This window comes from Odontesthes bonariensis, chromosome 6 (genome assembly GCF_027942865.1).
Source record: "Odontesthes bonariensis isolate fOdoBon6 chromosome 6, fOdoBon6.hap1, whole genome shotgun sequence".
Taxonomy (NCBI): Eukaryota; Metazoa; Chordata; class Actinopteri; order Atheriniformes; family Atherinopsidae; genus Odontesthes; species Odontesthes bonariensis.
Genome location: NC_134511.1, coordinates 39,333,798 through 39,350,977, shown reverse-complemented (window position 1 = coordinate 39,350,977; position 17,180 = coordinate 39,333,798). Strand labels below are relative to the sequence as shown.

Genomic DNA, 17,180 nt, shown 5'->3' with positions numbered 1-17,180 from the left:
TCTTTGTGCAACTGGGTAGAATTAAGTTTTCACCGAAAAGCCCCACCTCCCGTTGAGAGAGTGGAAAGCATAATGACTTCACTAACAGGGTTAGTTGAAGGAAAGGTGCAACTCAAAGACTCGACAACACTTGCAGATCATAAAAAAAGAAGTCATTATTCTAAAGAATAATTAATTTTAGAGCCATTGTTTTTTTGTTCATAAGGCAAAACGCCAATAGGTTACATGACAAAGTAAAGTAAGGGCATCCCACCATCAAATACTGGCAACAAATGAGTCATAAAAAATGATAGATTGCTTTTACTTTATTGTAATACAATTGATAGGAATATAAATGGTCGGTGTCATTTAGAGAGGCTGCAAGCAGTTTAGCGGATTCAGATCTGCCAGTTTCCCTCACTTTGTCTTTGTCTTTGAATTGGCCCATGGCAGACTCCAGGGAAGTCAGTAACTGTGCACGCCATCTCTCAACAAGTTTAAGAAGGGCCAATTTCATGGGAAATGAGTCTGAGGCACTTTAACATAAAAAAAAAAAGCAAGGGCCACTTTTTCAGATTTTTAAGATTGGATGGAGTTATTTTTCTTGTTCATACAAATCATGCATTTATACATTCACTACACATACATGATGCAGACACCAAATGTGTTCACCCTATCTACCTCCGGATATGCAAAGTGCAGCAGTACACTTCTTTAAGTACACGCAGTAAGAAGTCATTCACTGTTTTTTTGCCAGTGGGTCACTAGCACAAGGGTTTAAGATCTTGGATTATGTGAATGCTCCTAAGCTCTTTAATTTACTTACCTGATATTCTTAGATAATCCAGGATAGATGCTGAGGATAAAAGTCAAAGATTCTTTTCTATGTTCTGAAGTAGGAGGCTAAGGCCCATATCAAATATGACTTTCCCTAACATTTCCAGAATGTTATCCTTTGCTAAACAGTTCATAATGGCCTGGTAATCCTCTGATGAATTTACTGTAGGACTGATACAGTCACCCAATGCTCTCACTTATGCAAGGACACACTTCCTTTTAGGGCAAAGAATCTCAATTATCTTTTCCTCTTTGTATGCTTCTTCTCTGGGTGCATTTTTCTGTGTCAGGGTTGCAACTTTTTGTTTTTGTATTTTATTTGTTTGTTTGTTTTTGTGATACTTCACATGTATGGGGGAATTCATGATAACAGTAAACAGCAAACATGAGTCATTAAAATAATGATAATACAAGATGTTTTTGGAGTATTATCCTAATTTAAATATACTAACTGGTGAATTATTGGCATGTACCTGACAAGTAACTATATGACCTCACTCTATCTTATTGTCGTATTATATCTACTTGAAGTTATGAGACAAATGCATGCAGCACACTCATACTGTCCTGTTTTGGCTGGAGTTTGCATGCCAAAGGGACAAGGAGCTTGACATCCCCATACCAGTATTATTCTTACAACTTCCTGCTATTAGAGGCTCTCCTGCCTTTCTTAACTGTGGAAGTGAACTGCAGTGCTGTTATGCTCCACTTCAGAGGACTTTGGCATTTCCTCTGCTGGGGTGCGGCGGCAGCTGTTGTTGGAGATGGGGTCTAAATGTGGGAGTTTTGGAGGTCCAGTGGGGATTTGGACGTGTGTTTGTGTGAATGTGAGTCTGTGTGGGTTAATGGGGATTTTCTCTCCATTTACTGAATCTGGTTTTTCAATTGTGAGACACTTTTTGTTCAGTTTCCTCCCTTCCTGGCATAGCCCAAACTAATAGTTTAAGTGTGGATGACAGGGTGCTGAGTGGCCCAGTCGCACATAACATCCTCCGAGGCTCCTTTGTTTACCCTGAAATTCAGTCCACTCATGGATCCACTTCAATTCAGTGACTCTTAACTCATGGTACTTGTGTATGTTTGTAATTTGTGGCATTGTTTAATACGAAAAGCCTAATCTCCTTCTGAAGTGATAAAATAAGCATCGATCACCAAACAAACCACTGCTTTGTTGGATTGGATATATACTCATTTTCAAAGGGGGGGATATTAATGAATTCATGGCAGGTTTATGTGTACTATGACTTAATGGTAAGATGTTTTTTGAGTATATGGGTCATACCTTGAACTGTGCCCTTCTGCTTCACTGCGCCTCATTGAGAATGTTCCTTTCAAATATATTTAGAGGCCAGTGCCTGCCTGCTTTCACATGTGTAAGGGCATGTTGTCATATTGATGAGCATATGAACAGATCAAATGGTTCTAATGTTTCTTTAAGATGTCAAAAATAACATTTGATAAGCTAAACATTTTTGCTAAGATATTATTGCATTATGTTGCTATTTATACCAGCTGTTTTCCACACAAGTCAGACCTCGTTGTGCATGGTCCTATTTTTGTACCACGAAAAGATAAAAGATGATTTCCCATATAATTAGTTTTATTCATATTTAACCAAAAGTAGATTCTGTGTGCACAGTTACATTTGGACATATTCGTGTACATGAACTAGTCAGGGTCAATACTCATCTCTAATAATTTAGAGATCATAAATATGAATGCACATCATGTTTGATTGTGGATCATAAGATATTGACATATTGTATTTGAATAATCATTTATCTCTGTTCTCTGGATGGATGATTTTGAATTGAGAGTTTTAGCATGCAAACTTTATTCCTGCAGATGTCAGTGATTTACAGCATATATGAGTTTATGTCATCAGCGCTCAGCCATTTACAGGAAGTAACAAGCCGTATTACCTGCTGTAAATGTCCCGTCATGAAACTGTTATATTACTTTTTTTTCATAGTCGTTCCTTCAGAATATGTCCAAAATGCTTTGATCGGTTTCACCTCTTCTTGCCACGGTCATGTTCAGCTTATGTGGATTCATACGGAGGTGCAAACAGATAATGAAGTGGACTGAGGGAAAGACTCACGAGTGGTGCTGATGAGCGGAAGAGAGAGAGGAAGTCACATCGGTCGCAAGTAAATGTCAGCAATGTGCACACATTAGTTTTACAGGGAAACCCACTAATCCATCAGCAGCTGGGGCCAAGTTACATAAAAATCTTCCATTGGAGGACAATTGGGGTCAGTTTAGGTGCCAGACAGACGTGTTAGGGAAGGAAACTTCAAAGCTGGAAACAAAAGACACTGGTTAAAGAGAAAAAGAAAAGACTGCAAAGTAAAACATGCCTTTGTATCTGTCTTAGTGTTAGAGAGAGACCGAGAGGAGGAGACATCTGCACATGGTCTCTGAATCTGGGTGTCTTCTCATCAGGCTTCCAGGTGAGGTCACTACTCAGCTATGCAGCTTCCCAACAACCTTGAGATATCTCTCCCTCGGGCCTCAGTGTGTACATAAGTGTATGCATGTGAGTCTCTCTGTGCAGTTTGAAATATATTCTCCTCTGTACTCACATAAAACAGGATTTTCAAATGAACTCTTCCTGTTTTGATTTTATAGACATAAACTTTTGACTTCCTTCTTGTTTTGGGATTGCTTTCTTTCTTTAAAATATGTCAAGGTCAAACAAATCCTAAAATTTCCTCTAATGTCTGTAAAATAATAAAGAGATCCTGCGCCTACTTTGTAAAACAAATAGCCTTCAAATTAGAGCATGCCATCAGGATGATGAAGTGTGCACAAACTTTGCTGTGAGAGGCCTCGATTTGTGTGGGGTTTTGTTTATGGAGCTGCCCTCAGGGAGGTCCACAGCAACACAGTGTAAATGATACGCACATTAAGAAAGGCTGAAAACACATAGGAATGTGCTGTCACTCAATCAGCTGACCTCTTTTGTACATTTCATTATTTTTCTAATTATATTTTAACGGAATATCAAAATGAAGTGGCCATTTGTGAGTGACTGCTTAGCCTTGAAATCTTTGCTCTGTATCTTGGTGCTTTTTGGTGGCAAACATGACCTATGAAAGATTCTGTTCCAACAGTCAAGTTAGACTCATCATTCTCTGGTATTTCAAGCTTCCTCTGACTCCTCAGTCATTACTTCACAGCCAATTCAGCTGTTTATTGCCTGTAACCCTCCAATTCAATCAAAGTGCACTGCTTTCGACTGTACAGCAGTGTTTTTTACTCTCGATTCCACACATCTCATCTGCTCCCATGAGAATCCTAAGAAATGAGAGCCAGATGTGGTGATGTCAGCTTTTGTCTGTGACTGTAAAACTGTGTTCCATGAGGCTGTGGTGTGAGAGCAGGGGCAAGGTTTGTGGGAAATCTGAGCTCAGCCCACGGCTCAAACTTGAAATGCAGCATGCATATGGTCTGTAATCAGTGTTCAAACTGATGATGGTGGCCATGAGGTCGCTGCTTACAAAAAGCTGGCAAATCCTCCATTTACAAGCAAATAAAAGGGAAACTGGTGAACAGTACGTCAGTGTCTGGTAAAAGATTGTTAGTCGGCCACTTGACAAGCATGTTTTCCTGGAAGAGTTAGAGGAGTGTGACTGTAACACACACACACCAAGATGGCATATGGGCTCAAATATTCCATTCCATGCAACCGCCACCTTCCCTTGTTATTCCTCTAATGTTGAAGATCATCAGCCACATCACTAAACATCTCCATGGCAACCTCTGCCCCCATGTTTCTGTGGGTTTCTTTGATCATTTACCAGACTTTATTAAACATCTCAGCTCACAGCATGTTGATCCTGATGATGCTTGTGTTCAGGGATCCACTTGGGAACAGTTGCTGACTCAGTCTCTCTATCATCCAAAAATCTTATGGAAAAGTAAGAAAACATTTAAAGGCGGTGTGTGTGTGTGTGTGTGTGTGTGTGTGTGTGTGATATGTGACGATACATGATGATTCCACATCCTTATTCTTTTCTCCCTTTTTTTTAACTCAACAGACACAGGTCATTTTCAGTGCCTTCTGAGGCTGTCCTGCAGAGAAAGTCACAGAAGATTTTACTCAGACTGAAAACAGCACGTCTGACACATGCAACTGCTTTATTACTTTCTAGTTATTCTAGAAAATAGGTCCAAATCTATTTCATTCAAAGGTACAGCAGTTCTCATTTTACCACACATTGAGGTTGCACAGTTGTTTCTTTCCCACTAGGTGGCAGAATCTCATCAAACTCAGTGTGTGAGTTTGCGTGCAGTCTTCAGGGCTGAAGTGCCGAGAAAGACAATAGGCAGAAGAAATGTTGAACCAAGGGACTTTTGATTACTTTTTTTCTGAAGGAATATGATATATTGACTTTTCTAAGCCAAGACTTTCTACAGTGTTCCATAGTGCTTATTGATATCGACAAATTATGAGACAGCAGTGACATGAATAGACCTCCACATTCATCCCACAGAGGAACAAGATATTGAGACACAAAACAAACGGATACAATCTCTTCTTGTTTTGCCAGATTTTGTTTTTTTAAGGTTTGTTGGCACTAATGGCCTTTATTGTGCCAGCGGAGAAAAGACAAAAAAAATTGGCTGCATGGGTTGACATGCAGCAAAGCATCCAGATGTTTCTACACCTCTTGCACTTTATTTCTTTTTCTTTTTTTAAAAAAAATCTTATGGTGAGCTTTGTGATTGTTTTATTTAACACGCTATACAACATGTAGTTGTTTTTTTCCTCTTTTCGGAAGGTTTTCTTTAGAATATCATTCATGACCATTTGGAATGTCACAATCAGTACTTTTATGTGAATGTGGAGAGAATTTGGTCCTTATTTTTTCTGTAGTTGATGTTGAAACATACACTTCACGGCAGGAGATATTAAACTGGACATGCCCTCTCACAAGTAAAAAAATTGAGGAAGGGGTGTTTAAGTAGAGAACAGAGGATGCTGGAACTGATGCAAAAAACATGTTGGAAAAAATAGCTGCGTTTTCTTTGCAGCACTTTAAAAATAGAAGACAACATTCCTCAATGACTGTTTGTGGTATTGATATCAAAATCACATGTATTTGAGCATATTAACAATATCTTCAAATAATGAAAAGAAACACAAATAAGTGGTAAAAGACGTAGGGACTTTCACCAGCATGCACACTTGCTAACAGAAAATGCTCAGGAGGATTAACTGCTACATTCACACCTTGTCTCACTCAGTGAGATTCCAAAGATATGACAAGGAGACAATCTAGAAAATCTCCCCAAATAGTCCAGAGTGAATGTTGTGGACATTTGCATTCTCACTTATTGTCCCCCAAGAGCATCTGGGGAAAGGCTGCAGTGCACGTGGGAGAACTGTGGGAGAACTGTTGACTTGCTTTTTAGTTGTTTGCATGTAATTGCACGTTTTGGTACTTTTTGCTTATCTTTGTGGCCATCTTTTGTTATTTTGCCGTTTGTGTTGGTCTCTGTGTGATGTATCCACAGTGTTATATTTCCACAATCAGCTCAGGGAGCCTTTGACTCCCCATGAGTCCATTCAGTGGTCTTCTTGCATACAGAAGATTTTATAACTCAAGTAGTCTGCACATTTGAAATGTGAAAATGATTAGAATTTTAAAGACTTGAAGCCTTCTCAACATGCTGTATAGACTGTGTGCAGCTTTTACCACAAAAGGATTATATAAATATAGGACAATGCAACTACCTGACCCTGTACATTGAGAAATTATTTTTTTATTGCTTTTTGATGAATAAAGGCAGCAGACATCAGAGTACTTGATACTAGAGAACACTACAAGATAATCCCTGTTCAAACTGATGATTGTAATCGTGTAATTCATTGTCAAACAAATAACATGGACTGCAGAGTGGATGTTAAAGACAGTCTTTGGTTACGAAAATCCTTGTCTATTAATTTGGTCCGTTTTTGTATTGCCCAGGGTTGTCCACTATTGCATGTGGAATGTTTTCCCATTAGAAAAACAGACATGTGCAAAACAGCAAAAAAAACACTGACTCGAGTTCAAAAGATTAACAATTTTAATAAAATTCAAGTCAAACATCAAAATACTGAAATGGCAAAAAAAGAAAGAAAATCTTTTTTTCTACATTTCGTTTTTTTTTTTTTTAGATTTTGTAGAAATCACAGTGGTTCAAAAATATTACAAAATTTTAGTTTCAAAACATTTTTTGCAACAGCAGCAAAACATTCTGATTGTTTGTTTTAGTTTTTTAGTTTTTTTGAAGCCCTTAATATAGTTTATGAATGTGGTGTGCTCTTTCCTTTGACTTTTATTCGATCGTAATGAACACGATCACATAAGTAGTAAATGTTAATGACACTCATATGAGTCAATGGAAACAAAAGTGCATAACAATACTATACAATATACACGATCCACTTAAAAATGACATTAAAGACTGGGGGTTAATCACACCATGTCTGTCAATATCAACAACTCGTGTGCATACAATACCATGTATACACTCACTTAGTTATCAGATACAGTGTGGTGAGCATTTAAAAGGTGAGAGGTTATTTCCAGCTGGGACTTATAATAAATTTACAACACTGTGCTGTACTTTGGATAATTACTATCTTCATTAAAGCATAATACATATAGCCGTCAAAGCTAATATATGCCTTTAATTCAACAGTTGTTCACAGATGCTGTTCCCCAACTAAAGAGACACTGAGTCTATGTGTGATTGCAACATTGTTATTCGCAGATAAATAGTGGAAGCAATAGAATACACTACAGAATTTGGCTCAGAGAGAAAACCTAAGTCAAGAAAGTGAGATATTTTATGCTGATCAAGAAAACAAGTCAATATAAAGACGAAATACAAAAAAAACATTATTAGGCTACATAGTAGAAAGTGCAGGCACCTGGAAGAGTGCAGAAACATTATTCTAAAACTGCTGGTTTGCTGGGTTTCTTGGTCGTTTATAAACTCAAGTTATCTATTGCGTAATTCTAGGATAGATAATATAACATACTGAATTTGTAAATCTCCATATTTAACACTGGAAGTTATCACTATCACCCTAATATCCAGAGAGAGCTTTATGACTATATTATAAAACCATTGGCCAATCCATTTAAGTTATAAGATACCGTATATGAAAAAAAAAAAAAAAGCTACCAAATTTAATGTACCTGTGTATGTTATGTATCTTGACTTAACGAACATTAATTTGAACCAAGACAGCTACAGGTGCCGTGCTGCCAGCCCGCACAAAGATGAAAGAGTGAGACTTCACTGAAGGCACAGGAGAGGAGACACTAAACTTAGAACAAGGTGTCCTCTCAGTCACTAAGCCTCACATTAAAATAAGGAGGTTAGTCCTGTGAAGAAGGAAGAACTGCAATATCTAAAATTACATGAGGGTAAAAAGAGATATAGTCAACAAACCTATGTCCTACTTGATATTTTGAATGATGTAACTTTGGCTTGTAGGTGGGTCAGGGTGGAGCAAATATTGAGGGCTGAATAAAATTAAGAAGTCTTAAGAAGTTTCTTCATCTCGCCCTCTGCTCGCCAAGAGGGTTTCTCAACCTTTTCAAGCAACTCTATATCTATGTCCCACAATTTTTACTTTGATAAGAGCTTAATTAGTTTTTCTCATTTCACATTTTCCCCGACAACCCCATCAAAATATTAAGTAATCTCAAATAAGGTCCAACACTAAAGGCTACAAAACTCTGTGTATAATATAGCCTCTTTCTCACCTAAGTAACATAAGCCATGCTTCGCAGTTATTCTGTCAACAGACCATTTAGGACATTCTAAAAAATGTTGAGTCTTGATCTGGTTTTTATTTTTATACCCCAAATCCGGTATCTTAAAAATCCTTAGAATAAGCTTAATTCATTATATTAACAACAGTAATAGCATACAATGGGCAGCTGTGGCACTCCACACCAGCAATAAGTCTGCTGTATTAGTTATCAAACTTATATCTGTAAATGTCCCAGCAAATTATTCTAAGATATAAATTCTATGATGCTACCATAAATTGCACCGAGCATTAGTAAAGCAGACATGTGCACAAAGCCACTTGGACAGACAAGAACCTCTGTGGGGTTCAGTGACAAAAAAAAAACCTTAAAGAAGCCTGTTGAGTCCTGTTACTCAGCTCCTCAACTTGTGGGAAATCTGAATAACTAAAGAGGAAATGTCATGCTATAATAATCTCTTTTAAGGAACAGTCTTACATTGGGATTGATTCATGCTAACTACAGAAAGGTATAGTCACAGTAAATAAAGAAGAAAGTGCATTCCAACACAAATGTCCCACTGACAAGTGAGGCCACCACGCAAATTAACCACATTTAAATAGTGGCTGCACCCTTCCAGCACACAGGCCAGCTAGTGCTTTTGTAAAAGCTTTCCTTTCTCAAAGTCAGGGATTTTTTAAAATTGTCCTACAGGAATAAACCAGCCGTTTTAAAATGCTACTTCTCAATCACCTGGTCAGCAGAGAAACCCTTGCATAACGATAAGAAAACATCCCAGAGAAAGTTTGCATGATGTACCTTGTAATATATGTCGAATTCAAGTAGTGGACCTAAAGACTTTAAAAAGACATGGTTCAAGTTGGCCTAAAGATTCCTTCAACGAGGGTGATGGCTGAGAGTGTATTATGCAACTCCATAATAGATTTTAGAATTATGCCATGATTATTGTTTACTGTATTCATCATGTTAGTGACTGCAGAAACCATTTACAGGGTTGAACTACGATTTTGCTAAATTTCCAAATCAGTTTTGTCCAACCAAAAGGCACATGGACCCAATGGGGGATTAAAGAGGCAATGAAAGTCTATCAAAAACCTTTGATGTCTTTCTTTTCTCCTCTTAAGGTCTCATTTCTGAGATCCCAAAGTGCTGACGACAAATATCTATAAAATCCTTCCGGAATATGTAGGATGTGGGTAATGCTCACTGAGGCTTGTTCACATTTAATCAAGTTTTAGACTTTTCAGAGATGAATCAGCGCAATTCTCACTTGGGCCTTGCTAGATCTTTTCTTATTTCTATTTTGGTAGGTGAAAATCACTTTACACACCTCCGTTGGAAAACGGCAGAACACACCACATGCCTCACTCACACAATCTATCTCCTACAGTTGCCAGGGTAAAGCTGAAGGGTGCAAACCCACAAATAGAACAACGTACTAATAGAAAATCATCACAACATCCCGTTTGTTTTTTTGTGGTTGTTGTTTTGTTTCAAATTCAGTACAGAAGCCCAAAGAAAATAGCACCCTTTATAAAAAAATCCAATTTTCTCAAACTGTCAACTGTCTGTTGCTCTGTTGCTTATATAATAGAATAATAGTAATATCATTTTCATGTTTAGACAGAAAGCAAACCAAATAGTTTTTTAATAAAAAAAAAAAGAAGCATAAAACCTCAAATGCCTGTAACAATTGCTTGTAAAAGCAGAAATCTAAAGCCTATAAAATGAGCTATGACCTCTTATAGACTGTTAGTAATTGGTAGAGGAGAAATTACGATTTAAAAACGCTCACTGGTCAAATATGAATATCATCATTAAATCTTTGCATGGTCTCTGCAGGTAAACACTAAACAATTAGTCAGATGCTTGAAGCCTCAATATAAAACCACGTGTGTGTCAGTGTGTGTTCATGTGGACACTGTGTTATAGTGTCTTAAGCACCATTTTCAATTCCAGGAACAGGAACAGAAGGCAATGTCTAGCAGTGACACTTTTCTCCTGACACCGAAGATTGAAAATGCCACCCATTACAAGAGGGAAGAAGAAGGCATTAAAAGATGATATTTGAATGCCTCGAGAGATTCTAATATCAGTTTGCAGTGCCTTCTTCTTCCAAAAGTCACTCCCCTCCTCCATTAGAAAAAACAGAAATGAAGAAAGTGAGAAAGAGGAACCACAGCTTTGGTACTCAGATCAGGTGAAAAACATTTTAGGAGTCCCAGTTTTTAAATGAACCAATAACACGGCCGATGCCCTTTTTTGTTTTTGTTAATGTTTTTTGTTAATTTTGCAAGGATTGAAGTTATGCTGATGGTCTCCCTAACTGAATCTATGGTGAAGAAGCACAAGCATAAAGACACTTGTTGGGTTAGTGCCAGGGCCCTGAGCAGTGCTGCCCCTAGTGGTGTAGCGGTGTAAAGGCAGACTGGCTTAGGTGCTTCAATGCAACCTCGTGGTCGTGGACGTTTAATACTGTATCCATTGTTCCTCCGTGGCAGTATCAAGTAAGGCTAGCCCTCTTTACTCAAGTCATTGCTGTAGAGTGGCATTGTGAGGGTATCAAAAAGCAGTTTGATGGAACCAACTCTTCACAGAGAAGCTTGTGTTTTGCTTTTTGTAATTGTAATGTGCATAAGGAAGGGGTAGAATGAGCAGGGCTGGACACAAAGAGCATACTGGAGGCAAGTTTCTGCGATCAAACCTCTTTGCAGGAGTATTTTAAGTCACTAATTGTTTTAAGGTTACCCTTACAATTTCGTATTTGCTGTTACAAAGGCATTTATTTACTTGCTTGAAGAAGTGTTTACCAGTTACCCTGATTATTGTGTCCTAGAAGGTGCATAAACATGCTAAAGAGGTCCAAAAATATTGGAATAACCAGAACTCCACTCTGTCACTTCCTGGGAATCTCGTGCTGGTTTTACAAGTGTGGATCAAGGGGATGGATCTGTGTGTGCAAGATAACAGTCTGTGTAAAAGTGAAGGCAGAGGTAAGCTCCCCCCAAAGGGAGAGGCAGTGGTCAGTGTGTAATAGTCATTAAGGTCAATGTGAAGGATGGAGACTGAGAGAGAAAGAGAGCCCTTGCTCCCAGTCCAATCACTCAAAGGCTGGGAGGGGACGAAAGGTTGCACTGCATCACCACAGGCCTTTATAGATCAGGGCGTCTGGGAAGCACTCAAACTTGGAAGCATCACTCAATCGCAAACCCCCGTACACATACTGACACATCCATGCACATATCGTTCAGTTGAGTTAATGTTTGTCACACAATATACCAGAATGCACTCATGTGATCACCCACAATTATGAAGAGGCACATACATTCCCCCAAACATGCAGACATTCAGGCATATTAGGGGATATTCTTCCACCGAATAAGATTTCAGAAAACATCCTCCTCCATACACGTTCAAGACGGGGTTAGCTTTCCTAGGTGGGATGATTCAGGTCTGAATGAAGAAGTCAGTGGAGAAAACCCTTCAGGATACATGTGGAGAGGAAGACGGGTGCCTCCAGAAACACCAGCCCCGTTTGGTGTGCTGCTTGCGCAGGATCTCTTCCTCGCGTTCACGCTCCTTCTGAGAGCGCAGATAGCGATCTTCCTCCTTCAAGAACCACACAGGAGGCCAGCGCTGCTTCTCAAAGTACCTCTGGTTTTCTACAGAGAGGAGGACAAATATATGCAAAGAAAATGATAATAAATTGGGTGTCCAGACCTTCGTGAATCATTAGGATGACCAATAATGTTAACATGTTTAGGTTTATATACTCGATGCAGGATAAGATCTTTTTATCTTAAACAAAGAAAGCATGAGGTGCTGATGTTGCCCATGTTATCTTTTTCATTTATAACTGCACTACATAAATGCTTTCATAAAAATAGCTCTCCAACTCAAACCAAATGTTTAGTATTTTGCTGCAGTTTCTTTGTAATGTGGTTAATCAAGACGATACACCTTTTTATTCAATCAATTCAAAAGAGGAGATTAACTGGGGGAAAAAAGCAATGAAAAGGGTATGAAGAAGCAGGGCCAACACGGGCAACTTCTCTGCACAGTACCTGGAGACATGGCCTTCATGTCTTTGGGAAACTTGCGGCAGATGCTGTTATAATTAGTGCAGATGTGATGGAGACACCAAGCTGAAAGTTGTTTGGCATTGTGGAACTATGAAAGGAAAAATTAGGAAATATTACTGCACTAAAAATAAAGAATAAAAAGCCAACAAGATACAATCAGTGGTCAGACGACATGAGATATAAACTGATGAAAATAAATGTTTATGAAATTAATCAACAGTGAATCATTATACAAAATATATATCACCACTTCAGAAAAAAATATATAATTCAAACTGAATACATCATAATTCATTTGTTATTTAAAGGACTGAGAAAAAGACATACCTGTGCAAGCTCAAGGTAAGCCAACACCTGTCCATCAACGTCCATTCCTTTCACTGTCAACTTGAGAAGCTCATCCACGGCATGCTGCTCTGCAGATGCACAAAATGAACAGAACTACTCATAAAATCATTTGCTACGTCCTTGATAAAAGGAAGTTCTTGGAGTGTGAAGATAAGACACTATCAAAACAATGCCCAGCCACATCTAATTGGTACAAGATATTCAAGTAAGTTTAGATTTGTCTCATTTCTTGCAACATTTCTTATGCTTTGCAGAGAGTCTTTACCAGTGAGGGCGACAAGGCGTGGCAAACAGAGACGGTTGGCCAGAACAATTAGCTCAATGGGTTCCAAGGCAGGACAGGGAGTCAGGAGACCACAGTACAGGAACTCAAGCACCCCACGCATGCAGGCTGTACTGGTGTTAGGAATGGGTACCTGGAAAATGACCAAATTAAGAGAAAACATGAAAAAAAAACATGATAAATTCAGTAGATGAAATCAATAAATAGATTGTACAGGCATTTATCTTCAATAAATATTTGTGAATATTATTGTTAAAGTGAAAAAACATTTATATATCATTCAGCCTATGAAATTCACATGTATAAATAGCTTAATTCCACATTTATAGAGGGGCCCAAAAAGACAGTAAAAGCAGAGCTGTGGGGATTTGGAGGTAAAGGGCAGAGGACACAGTGTTATGGCTACATCCCTTTTTATCTCGGCTCAGGTGAGAGGACAGACTGGGGGCTAATGATGTGAGCATGGCTAGCTCAAAAGGCCTAACACACACACACACACACACACGCACACAGAACCCTGACACCGAGCATCTAACATCAAAGAACACTTAGACACACGTCTCTCTCCAAAGAAATATACAATGTACATCTCTAGAATTTGTCAAGCTGTGCTCTAATAATAAAATCATCTATCAAGATGGCAGCAATTACACTTTACAGATTTAAGTGATCATAAAAGATGACAGTGCTCCGGATGTGTACTGTTAAAAACTGTTTAAATTTCATTTAAAGGGTGATGTGATATAGTAAGAGTAATTTCCCATTTGTTTAAAAACATTTTCATGTATTAATGTAGATGCTGCCTGTTACACCTAAGTGAGCAGAAAGGAAATGGTCATGGTGCTCCTTAGTGTGGCCTGGCCTCTCATTCTTGATAGTTAACTATATAGGCAGATTCAAATGAAAAAGGTTCCATTTCACAATTCAATTACTGTACATTAGACCAACACAATATCAGTGGCAAGTGATGAAGTCTAATCCCCAGGAGGACGGAAGGAAGGTAAATGATTATGAGGGTGATGACCTGACCCCTTGAGGAGCTCTCTTAGTCTACCCACTGTGGCACTTTTCAGCCTCCACTCCTGCAACCAATTAGGAGAATGTCAGCATGGCATGACCTCTCGCTATATTAAAAAAAGACACAGCACCAAGACAAGGGTGGCCTTTAGAGCTTGAAACTCCAGCTGGAGCCCCAAATTATTAATAAATGGACACAGTCATAGTAACAACACATTCATGGATAAGACCCATCATCTGTACTAACAGATGCTCTTTTGCTCTCAGTCTGCCACGGTAATGCTCAATTAGTTTAGTTTGTGTGTATTCTAAGATCAAAAAACAATGCTACAATCTGCTTGAAAGACAGGAAAAACAGCAGCAAAAACAACGTGCAAATTATATAACTTTCACCAAATAGGATGAAGAAACTGCATCTGAAGGGAAGTGAAACTTTGGGATTAAAATAAAAGCAAAGAGTAAAATGTGGCGAGTCATCACTGGTCACAAAAAGTAGAAGAGAAAGTTAAAAAAGTTAGACAATCTCCACAGACTTAAAAATTCCAGTTGATGCTGTATTTTCCTCTTTTTAAGAACTAAAGAAGAGAGCAGATTTTTGCATTTGATATGCTAGGCCACTCATCATGCAGTTCTCCACTAGGATGCACACTCACATGTTGACCAAGATACCACATACATTAGTAAGTAACCCAGAAGTGTACCATGACACACTCAGCGGTCATTTTGTTTGACTGACCACACAGACAGCAAACCTAAAGAGCTTTTTTTTATCCATGGGTTGTAGTTACTTCACAATAGGTATAACCTCTTTCACTGTAACTAATGGTTTCTGCAGCAAAAACAGAAAAACAGCCTTGTGTATGACATGTCTATGCTGTTAAGTTGCTCTTAACACTAACAGCAATGATAATGCTTTTGAGGAAAACACACAACCTGATGCTATTCTGCACAAAATTAGAATAATCCCTGCTATCACACAACAGCATGAATGCTGATATGTGCAAGTTAAAATACTAAGAAGGAAGTGTGGCATGAGCATAAAAATAGGATGGCACTGATGGGTCATATGCTCTAACAGATACAATTTAAAGTAGTTGTTTTTATTCTTTTTAATCCCTTATAATGAATCTATATCTTCCACCCAAACTTAAGGGACGTGAGGAATAGAGACCAACACCATTGAACATTGTGTTATTTGAGTCTCACTTTTTGAGTCTTTGTCTTCACAACACCTGCTCTTTGCCACAAACAATAGCACAATAGTCACCAACATGAACTGTTTAGAGTAACTATTGACAATAGAAGCCAACCATTGCAAATGTTGTGCACCCTTCAGTGATGCTGATGTCCTAAATTTACTATGAGCCACAACTGGCTGCAAAAGATTTTTTTCCATAAAGTTTTTCCATTTAGCTTTTCAGATGAAGAAAGGGAAAATAAAGATTTTCTTTAACAATGGTGTGTTGTTTTTCATTTTTTTAAATCAATTTTGTTTCTCCATTTGTGAACTTTTTAGGGTAACTACCTGTTTTTCTGAGCGCCTGACTCTCAGTAACCTAAACCTGCAGCCCACATGATCTGGTTCTGTAATACAATCCCAGGCACATAAATTTAAAGGCAGACTTCAACTTCCTTTGCGGTTAGGTCAGGCACGGCGTCTAAAGTAAGTCTTAAGTAACTGAGCACACCCGATGTAACTAGACCCTCCACTTGGGAAATGCAAATGTGACTTCTTGCTTGAAGTATAAAAACGGTTAAAAAACGTTTTCTTTCTGCTCTAACAGGCCCGAGCCCTCATACAAGTGTTTAATATGTCTAGCCAAACGCTTGTCTTTAGCAGTTTCATACATTTAAAACAAATAAAAACTGACTCAAAAGCTGATAGGATTGCAAACCTCCAATTAGAAATAAGGCCCTGTCTTATTTAAAGAAACATTCTGTGGTTTGCAGCATGACAAAGCACACAGCCTCCAACACGTACAGGATGTCAGTCAGGAAGCATATGTGTGTGTGAGTAGGTTTGTCTCTGTGTGACTCTTTCTATTCTTGTACTAGTATTTTCCTCTCTGGAATCATAAATGTTTACACAGATAAATTGTTGGAAGACAAAGTTTACATAAGAAGACTGGCATGATGCACAATTCAGGTTCAGGACTAAGGGCAGCAGAAGAGTTGTTATGAGCTGGGTTAGGTTAAGCCTTCAGGAAATTAATTAGTCCGGCTGTGTTTACTTGCAAGTTTTTGTGTCAGTGAATTCTGTTGTGTAGGCATGTTCCGAATGTAATCATTATGTAAGCAAGCCACCTGGAGGTCTGGTAATTACAGAGGTTCAACCACAGTTAGAAGTGAAACAAAGGTCAATCTGATAACAGGAATAACCTTCAGCACACCGTGGGAACATGCACATTGCATGTATTTGCACAGTGTCAGTGTTGCACCAAAGTGATAAATCTTATCCAAGTAATTAATTTACTTTTTTCTCCATTTTTTTTCTATTTCATGAGATGCATACTGAATACAAGTATATATGCAAGTATGTCTTGGCCTCTCTGTTATCAGAATTTTCCAGGATTTAAGATGCAGGCACTCAAGCCCTTCTAAAAACTTAAAGGTAACTCCATCATCAAGCCCTCTCCAGCTTGTCTAAACTCACCTCCTCAATGTAACTTTCCATGAAAGAGCCACGGAACATGGCGGCCATCCAGTCGCAGCTGGAGATGAGCAGGGGCTTGTGGGCTGGGAGGCAGCCGTCATCCAATCGGAACACCACATCTAAAACCGGGGTGGGAAAAGAGCGTTCATCTCGTTGAATGCCACAGAAGCCCATACTACAGAGGGGGGAAAGACAGACGA

At 38.6% G+C, this 17,180-nt stretch overlaps 1 protein-coding gene across 3 annotated transcripts in view; it reads right to left on the bottom strand.

The window, feature by feature from the left end:
* Positions 1-6,876: 6,876 nt before the first annotated feature.
* rhobtb4 (Rho related BTB domain containing 4) overlaps positions 6,877-17,180 on the bottom strand; it is a 41,314-nt gene continuing 31,010 nt past the window's right edge. For all 3 annotated transcript variants that reach the window (XM_075468760.1, XM_075468761.1, XM_075468759.1), the window contains 5 exons: positions 16,981-17,099; positions 13,293-13,443; positions 13,007-13,095; positions 12,662-12,767; positions 6,877-12,259 (listed from right to left, as the gene is read on the bottom strand). In XM_075468760.1, coding sequence (XP_075324875.1) covers positions 12,081-12,259; positions 12,662-12,767; positions 13,007-13,095; positions 13,293-13,443; positions 16,981-17,099 — 644 coding nt within the window. In that variant the 3' untranslated portion in view covers positions 6,877-12,080. The remainder of the gene's footprint in view (positions 12,260-12,661; positions 12,768-13,006; positions 13,096-13,292; positions 13,444-16,980; positions 17,100-17,180) is intronic.